This window comes from Oryctolagus cuniculus, chromosome 1, assembly GCF_964237555.1.
Source record: "Oryctolagus cuniculus chromosome 1, mOryCun1.1, whole genome shotgun sequence".
Taxonomy (NCBI): domain Eukaryota; kingdom Metazoa; phylum Chordata; class Mammalia; order Lagomorpha; family Leporidae; genus Oryctolagus; species Oryctolagus cuniculus.
In genome coordinates this window covers 201,269,651-201,289,393 of record NC_091432.1, presented here as the reverse complement: position 1 = coordinate 201,289,393, position 19,743 = coordinate 201,269,651, and the positions used below count along the sequence as shown (strand labels likewise).

Here is a 19,743-nt window from a genome sequence, read left to right as displayed (position 1 = left end):
AGCGGAGGGGTGAGAAGCGGCACCATCTACACTCTGTGGCAACCAGGAGAGGAGGAGGGCTACGGGCGTGAGTGAGGATGGGGGATGGCGTTACAGAGGGTGTGAGAATGGTAATGACAAGAATGAGGTCATCCGTTGACCAGATCACTGAGCAAGGGGCAAACAATTATGAATAGGCCGATTTAGGTCTGGCATAAATACAGAGCTGATTTTTGAGACTGGAGACAGCCAATTCCTATGTTGGATCTGAGGGGCTTGCCACAGCACCGCTCAGGGCCCTTTAAATGCAGAAGCCCCAGCTTCCAGTGCCTGTGGCCTGCCTGGGACACACAGGTGCAGAACAGCACATCTGGCCAGAGTCTGCCACGTATGGAGGCAGGGAGATGAGTTCATGATCTAGGGTCCACCTAAAGCCAGACACTACCTATCATGCTTGCTGGTCTGGCTGGAAATGTAAGAATGCTGAACCCAGGATCCAAACTTACACTGGAAAAAGTCATGAAAGAATCTGCAGGCCCTGAACCCAACCCTCCTACTGAAGACCTAGACCTAGTCCAGATTCCAGCCAGTCCTTGCTACCAAGTCAGAAATGACGTGACTGACCCAGCCTGGGGCTGGGTGCCTGGGGCCTGGCAGTGTCCCCATTGATTACTGGTAGTAGATATCAAAGGTTCCTGTCTACGCAGGGAGATCCAGGTTGCTTTCTGATGTCTAATGGCCGAAGGGAGCTGTGTGCCCTTCAGTATATGAGGAGTACTTCAAAACACTCATGGGAAATGCAGTTAAATGTCTGCATCATGTAGTTTCTCCGGGAGCCCTAGTGTCTGGAGTTGGACTGTTTGTCATAGCTGCAGCTATCATTAGAGATAAAAACCCCTCTTCCCAGGCAGAGGGGGGCAGGGCTCCCATGATTAGAGACTCGTGTTTCACATAAGAAGGCAGCGTTCAGCTATTTTGATTTGCAGGAAATTCTCCACAGCACCAGATCAGTGGTGGTATCCCTGTGTGTGTGCGTGTGTGTTGGGGGAGGGAGGGACTTGCTGTTTTCATGGAGTAGGTATTGCTTTTCAATCATCACCACTCCAATTTCCAGAACTCCCACTAGCCTCTTCCCATGAGAACTCCTGACATTAAGACGCTATTGTGATCACCTCACTGTCGTTCTACAGAACCAGGAAACTGGCATTCTTTCCTCAGCCCCAGCACCCACCACAACAGCACCCAGGGAACTAGAAAACGCAGCTTGCCTGATCACCACTTCATTCGTGTTGCTCAGTTCAACCACCAGGACCGATGGGGACGCCTCGGTGGGGATGACCAACGGCGGCACCGTCACGGCCTCCGCAGAGACCTCGGCACTTTCAGCGATGTTCTCCTCAATCTGCAGATACTCCTGCTCAACCATAGACTTGATATCGCAATTGCTCTGGGCTTGCCCGGCTTCCTTCGGGGTCGTGTTGGCGGGAGCAGGGAGCTTGGCGTACAGAATGGCCTTCTGTGGGTTTCCCGAGATGTAGTCCACGGTGCACACGTCAGCCAGCGAGGCGAGGTTCTTCAAGGCATCCTCGGGGAACTTCACTTTGTAGACGTCCTCAAAGGCCTTGGGGAGCGCACTGGCCCACAGGCCGCTCGAGTACTTCCCCAGCAGCTCGGCCACTTTCCCCTTAAAGTCCTCAGGCATAGTGGCCGGGCTTCCTCTCACCATGGGCGCTTTGGGAGACGGTGGCAAGGGCTGGGGCACTTTCTCAGCATCCGGTTCGCTTCTCAGCAGCTGCTTTCTCTTGGCTGGATAAAGCAGTGAATCCTGGCCAGCACTGTAGGGCTTTTCCACCTGCAAAATTTTAAATAAAGCATGACAGACATCTCAGTGGCTGGAAACAACCCAAAAAACATATGAGTGTGTCTTAAATTTGAGAGCAACGCTCTTTTAAAGACCAAGAGAACATAAAAGCACACCCTTTATTCTTGTAGGTGATTAAGAATTTAATGCATTGCCTCCACTTGCAGATAACAAGGGCCACATTCCGGAAACAGGAGACTAAGAAAGCCTTCACTTCACTTGGGAGGTGCCTGGACTTAGGTGCTTCTGCCCTGGACATGGCCCTCACGTGGTCTCGGCCAAAGCCAGAGCATCAGCTTACAAACCTGACTGTGCTTAGGGGGACGTGGAGCTGTGGAGCTGTGAAAAGGTGTCAGAACTGCCAGGAATAAGCCACGGGGAAGAGAACCAGGAGAAATTTCCACAACATAGGTGCCCCATTCCCTCTTCTTCCCGCAATGGCCAGACAAAAGCCTCTGCTTTTTGTTCTTTCGGAGAGAGCTGCCCTGGTCTGGGGTGGGGGAGAGGGTCAGGTGCAGTTTTCAAGGCAAGCACAACAGAAAGTGGGCAGCAAGTGTGGTTACTGCCCAGACAGTGTTGGAAACACCGGCGCGTGGGTGCCAGCAGGCCCTGACTGCGCAGTGTGCTCGTGGGGCACAGCTGGATGCTGCCTTTTCAAGTAAGCAAGAGAAACCGGCGTATGATCCCGTTTTTACCCCAAGTTCTAGGCCTTTCTACTACTAGAACCAAAGTACAGGCTGCAGCCCAATGCAACTCACAGCTCATGACCTAAGAATAATGTTTATATTTTTAAATGATTAGAAAAAAAATCAAAAGAAGGATTACATCACGATATGTGAAAATCACATAGAATCCCATATACAATAAAGTCTCATGGAACACAGGTTCGTTTGTTAATTTGTGTTTTCTATGGCTGCTTCTACATGACAATGGCAGAGGTGAGTTGCTGTCACAGACTGTGTGTGACAGTTGCCCAGTTTTTGGCCTGCGAAGCCTGGAACATTTACTATCTGACCCTTTACTAAACAGTTTCTCCAAAGCTGTACTAAATCATTAGACTGAAGTGAACATTCATGGCCTTCTGGGAGGTTCCTATTTTATCAGATCCTATTCAGCTGCTCGTTAGCTGCAACATAAGCCCTGAGGAGGATCCACTGGGTGATAACGCAGGCCTACAAGAGGCCCCACCTGGACCCAGCAGAGCAGCACTGTAAAGTACACGGGAGGGCACTCATGGACAGAGAATAATGACTCTGTTTACTTCACTCTCACATCACGCCTCAGAAGAATTTAAACGTGTATAAAGAAAGAAGGTGAGGCTGGTGCTGTGGTTCAGCAGGTTAAAGCCCTGGCCTGTAGTGCTGGCAACCCATATGGGTGCTGGTTTGAGTCCCAGCTGCTCCACTTCTGATCCAGCTCCCCGCTAATGTGCATAGGAAAGCAGCAGAGGATGGCCCAAGTTCTTGGGCCCCTGCACCACCCACATGGAGGACCCAGAAGAAGCTCCTGGCTCCTGGTTTTGCATCCGCTCAGCTCCAGCCATTACAGCCATTTGGGGAGTGAACCAGTGGATGGAAGACCTCTCTCTCTCTGCCTCTGCCTCTCTGTAACTTTGCCTTTCAAATAAATAAAATGAATCTTTAATGGAAAAGAAGAAGAAATCATCTTACCAGAGCAGAGCTTCACTAAGTGAAAGACAGTTTGACATTACAACACATTACTGCTAGTCTGACCATACATTCCAGGTGATCCATAGAGAGTGAACCACGCTAATATAAATACAGAACTTCCGGTTTTCCTCCTCATTCCTCTTGCTTCAGTGCTGAGGACTGAGGGGAGGCTCCATGGCGAGAGTGAGCAGCGGCGACCGGGGCAGTGTTAGCAGCTGCATCAGTGGCGGCCTTTTGCTGGCACCTGTTACACTCCGGATGGCATATTACTAGAGCACCAAAAGTTATGTCCCTAATTTTCAGCCACAGGACAGCCAATATTTAGAGTAGTATTCATCCATCTCTCAGCAGTTAAGTCCACTTTTTAAAACCTGGAATCTGAAAATGCCAATCTTCACTGTCCTAAGACACTCATTAAGACACAAGAATACAGACTGGGTATCTGAGAAGGTTTGCTCAGCACACTTTTGCAACCAGCAAATGGAAAAACAAAACAGAATTTAGTGTGTAATTCACTTATCGTAGAGATCCCAATTGAGGTGATGTTAGATTCAGACAAGGGAGACCTTGTGTCCAACGCCAGTGGAGCCTGCAGACCCACCTTAAAAACACACTCCAGTTGTCACCTACCCATCTCTTCCCAACACCTTCTCTGCAGTGGCCAGCAGAGGCTGGTTTCAGCGGACAATAGCCCATCTTACTGATTTCCAGCCACTTTCCTAAGTCCCAATCTCCAACCGTCCACATGGCTGCTTCTATGCCACAGAGGAAGAGGAGGATACTTTGGTTGTATGGTCCGTTCTTCCCAATGAGAAAGGAATGGGGAGTATGGGACACTTTAATGTGTTTAGCCTCCCCCTCCCAGTCACAAAGCTTCCATTCCATCTGTGCCTTAAGACGCGAGCAGGATCAACTGCCTCGCCACGCCCTTAACTTCCTCAAACCTGTAGACATGGCCTCTGCCCATGACCACGCAAGTTCTTCCAGATAGGAACCGCTACTGTAACAGAAGTTACAAATGCTATGTCCACTTCTGAGCGGACATAGCCCAGCGCAAGAGTAGAATTCTCCTTTCTCTGGCCTTTGTTCCATAATAATGCTTAAAGGTCATCTGGAAGTAGTAAGCCTCCAGGGCTGTGTCTGCAACATTTAAGTTCAACTTTGCCAGTCAGCCACAAATTAAAAATTCTGACCTGTAAGCCTCACCCTACCCAAAGTCCAAATGATGGCCAACTGATTGTCCATATTAGAAGGCTGGTTTCTTTGCTTGGAGTTTTACCTCATTTTTAAAGTTTAAGGTAGATAACCCCACCCCCATCAAATGACTAGTTTCTAGAACTGCACGCGTCTTTCCAGTATTTATTTTAATCTCAAAAGGATTGGTTATGTGCTTGAATTCCATCTGTTCTCTAGTGATCCGGCCTCTTTAAGTTGAAGTGAGCATTTACTAACATGAAGGTGTCACCTTAGGAATTGAACTGACATGGCTTGGGGTCGATGCACACATCCTTTAACACCCCAGGCAAGCACTCGTGGGCAGATTCTGTGATGTGGAAAACATGCCCGGTCCACATCCTTCATTAGCTAATCTCCAAAGAATGCCAATTTGAAGGGGAAAAAAATCATGAAACATATTGTTTTAGAGTTTAAGAATATAATTTAAAACAAGCGTAAAATTTTTTTCAGCTTCCATTCTATTTTTTCGTATGAATGGAAACTTGCTTTCCCCAGGCATGCTGGGAAAAGCCATCTGTCTTCCACAAAATGTGCCATTTCTTTTTAATTTCCTGGCACATGGGCTTAGGAAGGAGGCCTGCTACAAGAACCTCCCTGAAGACAGGAACTGTTACAATGTGGGACTCCTGTAGGGTGCCCCTCATTAGGGCGCTCTGACGCACTGAGAAGACTGACACGCTCCACTCCAGCACACTCCTGGCCTTCACATCCGCATCTACTTGAGCTGTGGCTTCTATTATGTCCTTAATGTGATAATCGGCAGCTACCCAAGCCAGGTGGTCTCTGGAGAGCGGACTCTTCCAGCTTCCGGTTGCTCTAGTCCATCTGGCCCAGGCCTGTACCTGAGGTCCGAGGTCTCTTCAGCTGCAGGAGACTCAGCATCACAGTCCTGCCCTCGTCCTTTGTGTTTTCTTTGGCTTTGTGGCTCTACATTTTTCCTTTGGTTCTGGAAGTCCACCTAAGAAACGACCAGTCCAATGATGGGGAACTGGCTTGCCCTGTCACTCCACGTCCTATGTACTGACCGCCCCTCCCTCCCCACTTGCACCTCCTGGCAGGAGAGACGGGTGACACACAAGCTCTCACCTCCTTGGCAACCATCAGAAGAGTCTACACCTCCTACACTTTACCTCCCTACCAGTCATTGTGTTCAGCTTGCTTTCTGCCTCCTGTGAAGCCACCAGCTGAGTGAGCCCCTCCTCTCATGCGCCCCTGGGTTCCTGTAAGTTCGAAGTAGATGTATCCAGGTTTCACAGATGTGAGGCCCAAGGACTCAACACATCCACTTCTTCAGGAACCTGTTTGATCACACATAAAAGTCTTCATCCTATATGCCCAGAAAACTTCACTTAACTCTAAAACGTCTTTAATTCTTTCTGGTTTTACCCATGCCATAAACTTAAGTTCCTGAAGCCAGCTTCTTTGGTTCTATGAAGTCTCAGCTGCTAATTCTGTAGAGTATGCCTGCGATTCTGGCTCTTATGAAATTAGAATTTTCTTTGGGATTCTATAACAGAATTGGCATCATCCAATTAAATCCAGAAGCTTCCCAAAGTATTTGTATGGGCACACATTTGTTTCTATGGGGTAGTGGCTCTCTGTGGTGAAGCTTTAAGTTCTAAATTTCATTTCAATAGAAACCTAACAGGGTACAGTAGAATCACATTTACCTGGAGACCTGCTCTCCAGAACTCCAAACAACAGTAGTGGTTATGAACTCAAGACAACCCAAAAACCACCACCCAAACCAACCAAACACAAAACAGAGCCTCCCAAACACAACTGAAAAATAAAACAGTGGCTTTGGCAGTGGATAAAAGACTCCTGGGTACCTAGCAACCACAGAAACAAAGAAGTTTCTATCCTATGACTACCCAGGTCACAGAAAGACTGGCTTGGTGTCCTCCTTAAGTAGCAGCCTTTTTGCGCTAACGGTGACACATGCTCAAGTTAGACAACCAAGAAAGAGAGGAGGAACCGGTCTCCAGTGGTGTCAGAGCTGCAGGGCAGACCCCCTCCTCAGCCCGGGCCTGAAGCATGTGAGGGCAGCAGGAGGGGCAACGACAGCACGCAGGAGCACGCACCCAAGTGAGCTCCCAAGTCCACTCACTGCCATCCCTCTATGTCCAGAGCCATGTTGGCAGCACTTTACCGATGCCAGTGGGAGAGGTTGCCGATTTTCAGCTGACGGTGTTTGGGTTTGTGGCATATTCCACGGAGATTCCACCACAGGTAAAGGAAGAAGTCCCTTGCAGGGGTAACAAGCTGTCTCTCCGGAGACCCTGGCTCCTCCGTCGAGATGACCAGTTTTAGAGCCTTTATCTCTGTTGAGGCACAAACGCTCCCACTCCCCGCCTTTGACCCAGGAAGGACTTTTCACTGATGCTGACCTCAGACACACACTGCAACTGTTTCCATCAGGATCAACTTCAGGGCATTTTGCTGCAGCCGGGCCCCAGCTCAGGCCTCCCGCGCACATCCTCTCACAGGACAAGGACAGAGTCTTCCCCTGGTCACACACGTGCAGAGCTTTCCGGGACGACCTTGGCTGGCAGGTGTGGCTGTCACTGAGCACGCGAGGCTTTCCTCGTTCTGGGTGCTTCTGGCACAGGTAGGGGAAGGTACGAGAAGAGGTGAGGATGGAGGAGGCCACTCCTCTGCGCTGGCAGCAACTCACGTTCTTAGCTTCATCCCAGCCACTGCTCCTTATCGACATAAGATTAAACCTTCTTGCTTTCCTCTTGAGCTTCTTCTCTGTGGTCACCGAGATGCTTCCTTTCTAGAGCTTACTGGACACATCCTTGGGCCAGCAATGGGTCTGGCCCGCTGCAAGTGTGGACTGCCCCTCACAAAGCATCAGCTGCCTCTTCCTAAACACTGTCTCGGCAGCGGCTTCCCCTGTTAACTTCTGCAGTTCTCACAGCAACTCCGCGACGTGGGCAGAACTAGTCACACTCCAGGGCAGGCTGCGGCTCTGAGACGGCGTTCCGAGTGCTGGCAGCTGCACAGCTAAGACATGACAAGGCAAACATCTAACCCACGGCCCACACGGGCCGTAACAGCAGCTTCTCCTTCAAGCTTCAGAGTGACGACATCAGATTATTCCCCAACATCTCTATTTTGATTTTGCCACGGTGCTCTTTTATCTCTTTCCTGTTCAGATAGTCATTGAAATTAAATTTCAAAATCGTTCCAATAATGTGTTCAGCACACTGAAAAATTGCAAAAGAACTGAGGTGTTGTTTCTCCAAGACAATGACTGTCCTCCCCAGCCCTCCGTCGCCTTCTGCATGCTGCTTTTTGCTGGCCTGGCGATGCTGATTGCAGCAGAGACCAGAGATCCTGGATATTCACTGTGGTCTGTGTTCTACTTCCTTAGGAATCCAAGTTGTTTGTTTCTAACCCCAAAATATTCAGGCTTCACTTGGGCAAGAAATTCACTTAGCATGGACTGCAAGGAGCTTTATTATCTCACACCATTAAATCATCACAATGAAAGTGAACACAGATTTCCTCAACATCCCCCGAACAGAAAAACAGTATCTGAGTAAGTGACAGGGCTGCCGTGCAGAACTTGAACAGTTTTTCATAGTCTGAGGTATGGGACTGTACCACGAAGCCTGGTGACTTCCAGTGGGCAGGAAGACGGCTGTCACACGGCCCAGACTAGCAGCAAATACCTGTATGCAAGCTCTCAGGAAGTCGTGGAATCAGCATTGCTTTCTGCATTCGCATTTTATGGCCTATAATTTTATGCTGTCATTCACGAAATGCCATTAGGGCCTGGTGTGCCTCCAGCCCAGCTCAGCCTGGTTCCCATCTGTCCTGCCAGTGCCTCCCAGGAGGTTGGGGGCTGTTGGCAGAGATGTTCCTCTACGGAGTGCATCCAGTCTGGCTCAACAATGAGCCCCTGGCCTCTAGGCACCACCCAGCTGCAGCCAAGACACCCACGGCAGAGTTTCTGGCTAATGAGAGCCCTGGCATCTCTCCAACCAAATGGCAGAGACTGGAGAATGTCAACAAGTCTCTGAGGTTCAAGTCATTGCTCGGTGAGTTTGAGGCTGGATCTCACGAGCTTTAGAAGAAATCAGTTAACAGAGGCCATGGCCCACGGGGAGCACCGGGAGGCGGCCCCTTCCCCGGGGTGCCCGCCTCTGCCGCTGCTCTCTCCCAGCTCAGTGCCTTCGGCCTCCATGTTTCTCTCAGGGCCGTGGCACCAGCTTGCTTCTCGGGGCTGAGTGCTCTCCCACCTCCCTGTGCCTGGCTCATCTGTCAGGTTTCGGTGGAACGGCCACCCCCTCTGGGGCCAAGCAGGGTCCCTCCTGCTTACACACTCCCTCAGCACCTTGTGCTCTCCCTGGGGACAACTGCAGACTTATTACAGCTCACTCAAGGTGTACTCTGCCTGCCAGATAGGAAGTACCACAGGGCAGGGGCCACGCTGGGTTAGCAGCTGGCCCAAAAAGCACTTTATAAAGACCAGTCCGTACCACCAGGGTTAAGGACACTAAGACCACAGTTCCATCCTGGCCAGAGGTGTCACGGTCCCTCTCCTAGGATCCAGTGGGGACTCACACACTCCAGGACCTGGAGTCAGCAGGCCTCACTGTCCTGGGTTCCTTCGCTAATGACTCTACATTCCCTTCAGCTCCTAAAGCTCTCAGCACACACTTGCCATGTGTGAGTGCTAAACAGTTGAGAATACATCCCAAGCATCCTTCTGCCTGCATCAAGATGCCACCCAACAACATCTTTGTTAAGTGGCTTACAGAACACAGCTGATTAGAACCTCCGTGTGGGTCAAAGTTCAGAGCGGCCATTTGGCCCTGGAAGCTAATGCCGCTGCATCTGGCCTTCAGACAGACATCCCTGTAAGTGGTTCTCTCTGGTGGTAGAACTACGAGTGATTGTTATTTCTTCTAGAACTTTACTTTTCAACCTTTTCCATATAGAATATTTTACTACATTTGATTCCTCCCTCAGTCACCTGACAATTGAGAGAGAGAGAGAGAGAGAGAGAGAGAGAGAGAGAGAGAGAGACACCTCTTATCAAGCTCTTTCTTTCCCTAAATTGTCCACATAGCCTTCAAGACCACCAGACCTTGCCTAGAGTAACAGGTCTGGGCATACTATCCGTGTTTCTGCTTTGCAGAGAGGTGAAAACAAGTTGGAAGGGAGAAAGAACTACGCTGTAACTGTTTAAAGCTGTTTCCCCAGCAGGCTGCTAGAAGAAATATTCAAAAATGACAACACAAAGTTCTGCAAAGCATCCCCAGGCATCGGCGTGGCTGGCTGTTTCTGGCATCCTGGCCACAAGGCTCCTCTAAGCTGAACCAGCAGTGATGATGACACGGTGCACAGACCACACGGGTGCACAGCACTTCTGCTTCATCTCCACCCTCACTGCATACGCAAAGCTGAACTCAAGTTCTGAAAGCAGCAGCAGCAGCAACGTCCTCACGTTCAGCACCTGGAAGCTACTAAGGCACCGTTCACCTCAGGTGGTGGTTTAACATCACTAAGGGCAGTGGCTCTCTTATCCATGATCCTAGCAAGAGACGTTCCGGGATGCTGGAGACACGAAGAGGAGCCAGGAGGAAAATTCCCCCCAAAAAGCCATAAATAAAGCTACACAAATAACACTAATTATCATGGAGCATTAAAATAACCAGGAACATGATTTGTTAAGAATGTGTGAAGTTTTCCTGAAATGTTTCTTTATTGTAAAGAAGATATTTTTATCAAAGCTTAAAAAATAAAGGCTCTAAATTCACCAAAAACTTGCTATGAATATCTATGGGTTTAAAACATAAAGGAAGGCCAGCGCCGCGGCTCATGAGGCTAATCCTCTGCCTGCAGCACCAGCACCCCGGGTTCTAGTCCCGGTCGGGGTGCCGGATTCTGTACCGGTTGCCCCTCTTCCAGTCCAGCTCTCTGCTGTGGCCCGGGAGTGCAATGGAGGATGGCCCAGGTGCTTGGGCCCTGCACCTGCATGGGAGACCAGAAGAAACAGTTGGCTCCTGGCTTTGGATCGGCGCAGCGCACTGACCATAGCAGCCATTTGGGGGGTAAACCAACGAAAGGAAGATCTCTCTCTCTCTCTCTCTAACTCTGCCTGTCAGAAAAATAAATAAATAAAGGAAACACATGCATTTCTTTTTATTTACTTATCTGAAAGTTAGACAGAGGCAGGGAGAGAGCTCTCCCATCTGCTGGTTCACTCCCCAGTGGCCACAATGGTCAAAGCTGGGCCAGGCTGCAGCCAGCAGCCAGGAGCTTCATCTGGGTCTCCCACGTGGGTGCAGGGGCCCAAGCACTTGGGGCCATTTTCTGCTGCTCTCCCAGGTGCATTAGTAGGGAGCTGGATCAGAAGTGGAGCAACCAGGACTTGAATGGGTGACCATATGGGATGCCAGCATTGCAGGTGGTGGCTTTACCTGCTGTGCCACAACACTGGCCCCAACCACATGAATTTCAAGAAGGGGCAACAGACCTTGAATCTTAAAACTCAAGCAGCCTGGCGCAACTTCCTCAAATGCCTCCTCAGAAATGGGGAAGTCAGGCCAGGGTTTGACACAGTGGTTAAGGTGACACTTGGGACACCTGCGTCCCATCTCAGAGCCCCTGGGTTCAAGCCCCAGGTTCCAGTTTCCTGCTAATGTGCACCCTGAGGGCAGCAGGTGATGGTTCACATACTTGGGAGACTCAGATTAAGTCCCTGGCTACCATCTTTGGCCTGATGCAGCCTCAAGTGTTGCAGGCATTTGGGGAACGATCCAGCAGATGGGAGATGTTTCTTTCCCTAACTCACTCACTCACTCTCTCCCTCTCCTTCTCTCTGCCTTTGAAATGAGAAATAAAAATTATTTTTAAATCACCTCTATATCAAAAAACACATAATTCTCACACATACTTAATTCCACAAACTTAAAAGCACCAAGTAGCTGTTAAAGCTCCATTTAAAAGTTACATTTTGAAAATATTTTAAATAAATGCTATCATTTAAAACAGATTCTGAATATATTTCACATTTAAGAAATATCTAAAGGTTACTTTGGTTTAGGGATCTAGGTGACTCTCTCTGGCTAAACTGAACCATTCTGTGTTATCTGGTTATAATTCTAAACTCCCAGGTAGGAGCAGGTACAGAAACTGATACTTCATTCTGTGTTTTTCCTTTGTTCAATTTTTCTCTGAAGAAAGTTTGTAAAAGTTTTAAACATGAACACCAAATTAATTTCAAAATAAGTTGCTCTATAAATAATTAGAACTTGTTCAGCTAAGTCTTCAAGACTGCTCATGAGTGAGCATATAAAATGTGAGGCTAATGAACAATGTGGTACTAGTACGTCCAAGTTATTAAAATGGCAAAACTAATAGTGTTTATTGGTGGCAGTTCAACCAATACAAGATGCTACACAGTACATATTACCACATATTAAATGCACTTTAAAGATGATTTAAAACAACAAAAAAATACATATATAACCACAGCAATTACAATACACATACAGCCCTCAACCCTGACATACTTCTGTGAATAAGAATCAACATGAGCTAATCTTAGCGATAGAGATTAAGGAGGCAACACATGCACAGCGCTCACGCTCCCTGGGCAAAGGTGGTGTGACTTACACCTCAGATCGGACAGCTGGGCGGGGAGGAGGCGTGAGAGCGGGGGAGGGAGGAACGTACCGTGCAGATATGAGGCCAGTGTTCAAACTGCTGTAAGATTCCTTGGTTAAGGTCTTCTTTATATAATTCTTTGTAAAAATGTGGAAGCTTAGATATCCAAATGCCATTGTTATGCTTGTTTAATATTTCCTTTATGCGGTTTTGAACCTCATCCATTTTATAAGTGTAAGAAGCAGGAGGCGAGACATTTGGTTTTTCAACAGTCTGATTTAAATTATCTTCAAATTAAAAAAATGATAGAATTAACCGAAACGCACAACATTTTAGGTGATCCCCATTACCATCTACAGGTGTCTGCAGGTTTTTGGGGACTAAGGGACTGAGAAGGGAGCAGGCTCAGGCAGACCAGCAGTAGGACGCTCTACCCCTGCAGGGAGCAGCGGGGTCCAGAAACCCGCAGAAGAGACCTCGCCCCTCTCTCTTGCAAGGACATCTCACGGTTTACTTTAGACATCAGAATGATCTTCTGTGACATTTACTACTTAGTCAGACATTTGCTACCTGTAACTAAGGCAGGTAAAAGTTTAGATGATATTGGTATATATGCAATGCTGAATTTATAGTCTACAAAAGCATAATGATATGACAGAAGAACACTTTATAGAGATAAAAAATTGATTCAGATTTTAAGATTGTGGTTACTTTCCCCAATTATTAAGGAAAATAAATAATTTATTAATAAACAATCCTGCTTCAAGAACTGCCCCAGCTTCAGTTCATAAACATGAATAAAAAGCTTGGAACCTACAGATAACTATTAATGCTTTATTTTTATTTTTCTAATGTTTATCTTTCATAAGTAGATATTTACAAAGTTTTAGCTAGCTCTCATATATTTATTTTTTTATTTAAAATTTAGAATGCCTGGATTAACACCCTAAGACAATACAAAATTTTGAGTGTTCATTATAGCTGTCAGTTCTGGTATTTCAAGAATTACGAAATTCATTCCAAATCCCTTCAAAATTTCACTGGCATATAAACCAGCGTGAATTAAAAATTACCTTCTACAAGCAGTACCGCAGCTGGGTCTCAGTCATTTCTATTTTGCATTATCTTTAACTGGCTGGTAGAGACACAGGGACTCGTCTGGGGCTGCCCTAGGGCGGGCCACTCCCTGAGCACGCTCAGATGCTAACTGCCCTTTCCACCAGAGGGCATGAGGGGCTGCCCTTCCCAAGACTCGATGGGCACAGAGAGCAGAAGCACCCAGAGTGTTCATATACTTTTCCTATTGAGTGCATGGCTAATTTATCTGAGTTCTTCTCTAACAGTGAGATTCAAGGATCAGGAAGAACAACAAGAACTAGGAGTTTCTCTGCACAGGGCAGACCTCCCTTAAGGAGAGCAGGCCCAGCAGGGTCTGCAAAGGCACCTGCTGTGTGGGGCCACTGCAGACACCTAAGGTTTGCACACTTAGTTAAACTGAGATCACTGCAGGCTGCCAGTGTGTGGCAGAGACCATGCTGACGGGCGTGCCTTTCAGCACTGCAACCAGTTCTCGGGCTTCTGCAGAAAAACGCTACAGTAACTCAAGCCCCTAAAAAGGTATGTGCTTTGACTGAAGTCATATTTCAGAAAACGCACATTAAAATAACTCATATAAACAAAAAGCACACTGTTCAACTAATCTCCACAAGTCCTGGAGATGTATTCTCAGGGAAACAAACATTTCAGCTCAGTGAGGATCACACCCGAGACAGCAGATCACGTGAGGTCACACTTCCACTTCCCACACGGGAAGCGCTGGCCTGACAACACTGCATTCCCGCGCCTCCGGGGGGGGGGGGGGGGGGACTCCAGGAGGGCGGCGCCTGCACACTGACTGGGGAAGACAGGTGACCGGGGTGACTTCCTAACCTCAGATTCCTAGACCTGAGGACGCTCCACGTTGTTTCCCGAGCAGCCCCTCTGGATGTTGTAACCTGAAGGGTTAGTTAAAGCCAGATGCGCAGTGGCTCCCTGCAGTTTGGGCGCCGTCAGAAACTGATAGGAGTTTAAGCTCGCCCTGTCTGTCTGTCTATCTACACTTTAAACCTAAATAAAGGAGTCCCTTTAAATGAAGCCTCAGCCTCTGGAACCTGGGGGCTTATCTGCCTGAGAGTGAGAGGGTAAGGTAGCCACATGGGCGTGGACAAGAGCAGGCCTCAGGTCAGAACACAAACAATGTTTCTGAAGGTATTATTTTCTCTGCAGACCCCTTAGGAGAGGCCACGCCAGGCCCTCCACTGGGGGCTGCGGGGCTGAGGAAGCCGGTGTGCACCATGGAGACCACCCCAACACACACGTACCGCTCATTTCCTTGCTACAGGATCTTGCGAGATGCATCTGAAAAGATGGCGACAGTGATACCTTCGGACTAAACCTGAGGTAGCAAAAAGAAGAGGAAAATAAAATTCAAATAGCAAAGTCTATACTGTACTTCCCATCTAAAGTCTCTGTGGTGCTGAAAAGCAAAATGATCCATTAAGATATTTTAAAGCTACAAAAAATGAAAACGAGCATTATCTTTCACATCTAAAATATGAAACAATATGTTAAGGAAAGCATGTCAGAAGCTAAATTTTAAAAAGGCCTCTGAAAGATTCTTTCAGACCCGGGAAGTCAAAATTACAATTAATCACCTTTAAGGGATTAGCAAAACAGAATAAAGAAAATAATGCAAAGAATAAATAGTTGAAACTATTTTGGAATATAAGAGAAAAATAAAGAGCTTACATTGCCAGATATTGAAATGCATTATAAAATTAGAGCAGCTGGACAGATAAGCTGAGTAAATGACAGAGAGCTGAGAAACATGGAGTTTACATGTTAACACATAACAAAAATGACATCTCACACCAGATGGAGATGACTCCAACAGCTATCTGAAAAACACTCTCACCAAAATAATGTTATATGATTTATACTGGATATATGTAGGAAGATTTTCCAAACAGGAGGACAAAGAAAATACCACTCCCCCAACACACATACTTTACAATCAGATCTGTTTCTCTGACCAGATTCTACATATATTGATTATCTGTATTCCCAGAGCCTGTGTCAGAGTTTGGCATATGTAAGGGAGACCAAATATTGTAAAAATGATTGAATGAATCATGCTGGAGTTACTCAATGACTACTTTTTCCAGAATACACATAATTTCCCAATATTTGAATAGTATGGAACACTCTTAAAATTACATCAATTCTTTCAAACGAAGAGAATTTCATCATAGTTATATTTTGATGAGTTTCCTTTCATGGTTTTTAAAAACTTTTAGACATTTTATTGAAATCCAGAATACAAACCAAGAAATACACGTAAGTGTGCGGAAGAGTTTTTTGTCCTCTGAGGACACTCATGATAGCTTTTTAAAATTTATTCTTTTCTATTTGAAAGATGGAGAGAGGGAGACAGAGAGATCTTCCATCTGCTGGTTCACTCTTCCAAATGCCCACAACAGCCAGCGTTGGGTCAGGTTGAAGCCAGGAAGCCAGGAACTCCTCTGGGGTCTCCTACTTGGGTGGTAGGGACCCACATACTTGAGCCATCACCTGCTGCTTCCCAGGATGTAAATCAGCAGAGAGCCAGAACTGGAAGCAGAGCCAGGATGCCAACCCAGGCACTCTGACACAGGATGTGGGGGCCCAAGAGGCAGCTTAACTGCTGTATAGCACTTTAATTCTGGAGGATTTGAATAGATTGTAGGATGGCAATAAAAGCTTATTTAGTGTATGCAATTATAAGAGCATCAAAGCTGTGAGTGGTAACAGGAGATACCAAAACATACAGCATACTTTCTACCTCTCATTTTCAGATTAATTCTTCCTGAATATTATAGAGGAGAGTTTCTGGGGAAAAATGATATTTTACACAAAATGGAATCCTTTCACACTGGTTTAAAGGGCTATGATACTACAAAACCACTTTGAAAAGGCAGAAATATTCCAACAGAAAGGCTGGGTGAAGGGGCCACCAGCCATCAGCAGCCCTCTGCTGTGAGGGCCCAGCAGCACCTAACCAGCGCGGCAGCCTCTACACACCTACTCCACTTCACCAGTGCTGCCCAAAAGCAGCCCCAGGCAATACGTAAGCAAGATGTGGCCCCGTCCCAGGAAAACTTCATGTACAAAGAGGCAGGGGCCTGCTCTGGCCCACGGCGGTAGCTTGCTGGCCTCCAGCTACCTCGTGGAGGCACAAGATGCAGAGCCAGAAAGGAACTGGGAGATCATCTAGTTTAACATTTTCACTGGACAGATGGGGAAACCACAGACCCACGGGATGAAACAACTGAATTTTCTTAGTCTGGCCACTGAGTGGCAGCACCCACGCTAAGACTTCAGGTGGTCTTGCCGCTGCAAGCTCAGCACCCTGGTGAGGGCTGTCTGATGCTACTGTGTAATTAGGGGCACCATCACTGGAGCAAAGCAGAGTAACTGACAAAGTTAACTACAGGAAAAGGTTTCCAGAAACAGTTGTAAATCATAACAAAATAGCATCTTACAATACCCTGAGAGAGCGCTCAGGATGGACTTTACAAGGGGAGACTACACACAGGCAGAGGAAATGGAGAACAGAGATCCACTCAGAGAATGGCATCCAGGCAGCCAGCAGAGGTGGACTTACCAGTAATGACACATTTCTCTACTACAAATGCACTTGCATTAGGCAAAACAGAAAGTATTCTTTTCTTAACCCAAACACTTTTTTTTTTTTTTGGACAGGCAGAGTAGACAGTGAGAGAGAGAGAGACAGAGAGAAAAGTCTTCCTTTGCCATTGGTTCACCCTCCAATGGCCGCTGCGGCCGGCGTACCATGCTGATCGGATGGCAGGAGCCAGGTACTTATCCTGGTCTCCCATGGGGTGCAGGGCCCAAGTACTTGGGCCATCCTCCACTGCACTCCCTGGCCACAGCAGAGAGCTGGCCTGGAAGAGGGGCAACCGGGACAGAATCCAGCGCCCCGACCGGGACTAGAACCCGGTGTGCCGGCGCCGCAAGGCGGAGGATTAGCCTAGTGAGCCGCAGCACCGGTCCAAACACATGGTTTTAATGTTTATTATCCTAAGTCCACCAAATTTCTCCTTTTAGCCAGACAAAGCCCAAATACCTGTTGTTGGCAGACAGGGTCATGGGCTTCTGCCCTGCAGCGTCCTTGAACAGCTCGTTTCCAACAGTGGTGGGCAACGCGTAAGCTGGCAACGCAACATCAGTTATAACTCCAACAGCTTGGCCTTTGTCTCTTAACAGTGCTGGACTTGGTTTTTGGCTGACAGAAAAATCTGAAGCAAATCCTGGCTGCCTGAGTGTCGCTTTTGGTTTTCCTATGAGGCACACACAATGGAATCAATTAGCTTTCCCAAACCCTGGTTTCACCACATCGCCCCTGCCCAGCTGTGCCCTGCGATCTTCCGGTTTGTAAGCACACAAGGAGGCCGGCCGCCTCAGAGGCTTGCTCAGCAGGGGGAGACAAGGCTGGGGAGCTCTCAGCAGAGGTTCCTCACCCATCGGGCTGCAGTTACCCTCCTTCTACTCCCTCCCCATGCTGGGGCAGCCGCCTGACCCTCACGCTTACAAATGCAGCACACTCAGCCATACATCAGTCCTCCTGCCTCCTCCCATCAGAACAAGTCCTACCCACTTTGGGGCCTGGCCTCATATCTCCCCAGGGCCAGAAAGTCCTCCATCGGCACACAACCACGGGATGGCTGCCTTGTCTCCTGCCGCTTCCCATCATCAGTGAACTGTTTCTTGAGGCCCTGCAGTTTTAGACCTGTCAGCGTAGTGAGAAGCATGCAGCTAACCCAGGCTGAGCTGTCTGTACACTTTGGTGTACTATGTAATTCAGGTTTTTCAAAAAATACAGGTTTTCTACCAAAAGACACAACTTGCTCAAAAAATGACATAAACCATGATTCTTGGTTCATCCAACATTCTGGACGAGGCTCTCAAATCACATAAAGCATGTCTTTGCCATGACATGCTTAAGTAAAACCTGCCGAGTTCTCTCACTTGGTGCAACCGCGCCTCTTAGGTAAGCCATGCTTGTCACGTCCACTTAACAACCTCAGACAGATATGCCAGCTTCGGGGTGTCACCCCAACAGATGAATGGTGACAGACACAGGCGCTTATCGTGAACATAAGCGATGTCTCCATAAGGCTGTGTGACAATGTATTCATAGGTCTAAACATTTTAGCATATGGAAAGCCCCCGTACCTTCTAGAAAAAATGGCATGGCTTTCTTCACTCTCATCTGACAATTAACTTGCCGCCCGGTTTTCCTTTTAGAGCTCCTCTGACGAGCCACAAGCTGAGCGATTCTCGCAGTTTCTGTGCAGGCCACAGCATAGCAGGTGATCTGCTCGGGAGGGGCAGGGCGAGAGGAGAAGTACTTCTCAGAGCCAGTGCTACCTAGTGGCCAAATGTCTTTAAGATTTATTTATTTTATTTGAAAGGCGGAGACAGAGGGAGGGAGGGGAGGAGGAAAGGAGGAAAGGAGGGAGGGAGGGAGGGAGAGGGAGAGGGAGAGGGAGAGGGAGAGAGAGAGAGAGAGAGAGAGAGAGAGAGAGAGGTCTTCCATCTACTAGCTCATTCCCGAAATGGCTACAACAGCAAGGTTTGGGCCAGGCTGAAGCCAGGACCCCAGAAACTCCATCCTGGCCTCCCACAGGGCGTCAGGGGGCCCAAGTCTGCTGCCTTCCCAGGCAGAAGATTTAGAAGTGGATCAGCCAGGATTGAACTGGCTCCAGGCCAGCCCCTTAATCCGCTACACCACAACAGCCCCTAGCGGCCAATTTTTGACAGTGGATCCCAGTGAGCAGACAGATCCCAAGTCAAGCTATACGCACACATTTATGTCTCTCTCTCTCCTTGAAAATGTGACAGCAAAATATTTTCTACAAGAGGAGTGAAGCACAGTCTAGTATGCTGAATACTCTTTCTTCAAATGGAAAATGCCATTTATTATTGAATAGGTATAGCATCTACAAAGTAGCAGGTGCTATGGGATTAACACAGGAACCAAAGCAATCTGTGCTCTGCATATGACTGTCTCATTTACTCCACACAACGGTATTTTAAGAATATTTTACACATGGGAAAACAGAGGCAATCTGCCAAGTCCCACAGCAAGGCTTGCTCTCTCTGAGTCCACAGCAGGGACTTGTAACTCCCGGTCATTTAATCCCCTGAGATCACTAGATCCTAGTCTTGTCCTTGTCACGGATGAGCTGGGTGACTGAAAAATCTGTGCTCCCAGCTGTAAAACTGGGGTGGGTTAGACCCAGGGTTTCCAAGCTGTGCTCACTGGAGACA

At 47.8% G+C, this 19,743-nt stretch overlaps 1 protein-coding gene across 2 annotated transcripts in view; it reads right to left on the bottom strand.

Moving 5' to 3' along the window:
• The window catches only part of TDRD7 (tudor domain containing 7), a 71,468-nt gene that overhangs the window by 31,566 nt on the left and 20,159 nt on the right, over positions 1-19,743 (bottom strand). For both annotated transcript variants that reach the window (XM_051856279.2, XM_070054746.1), the window contains 5 exons: positions 18,646-18,787; positions 17,537-17,750; positions 14,733-14,806; positions 12,442-12,659; positions 1,248-1,831 (listed from right to left, as the gene is read on the bottom strand). In XM_051856279.2, the coding sequence (XP_051712239.2) occupies positions 1,248-1,831; positions 12,442-12,659; positions 14,733-14,806; positions 17,537-17,750; positions 18,646-18,787 (1,232 nt within the window). The remainder of the gene's footprint in view (positions 1-1,247; positions 1,832-12,441; positions 12,660-14,732; positions 14,807-17,536; positions 17,751-18,645; positions 18,788-19,743) is intronic.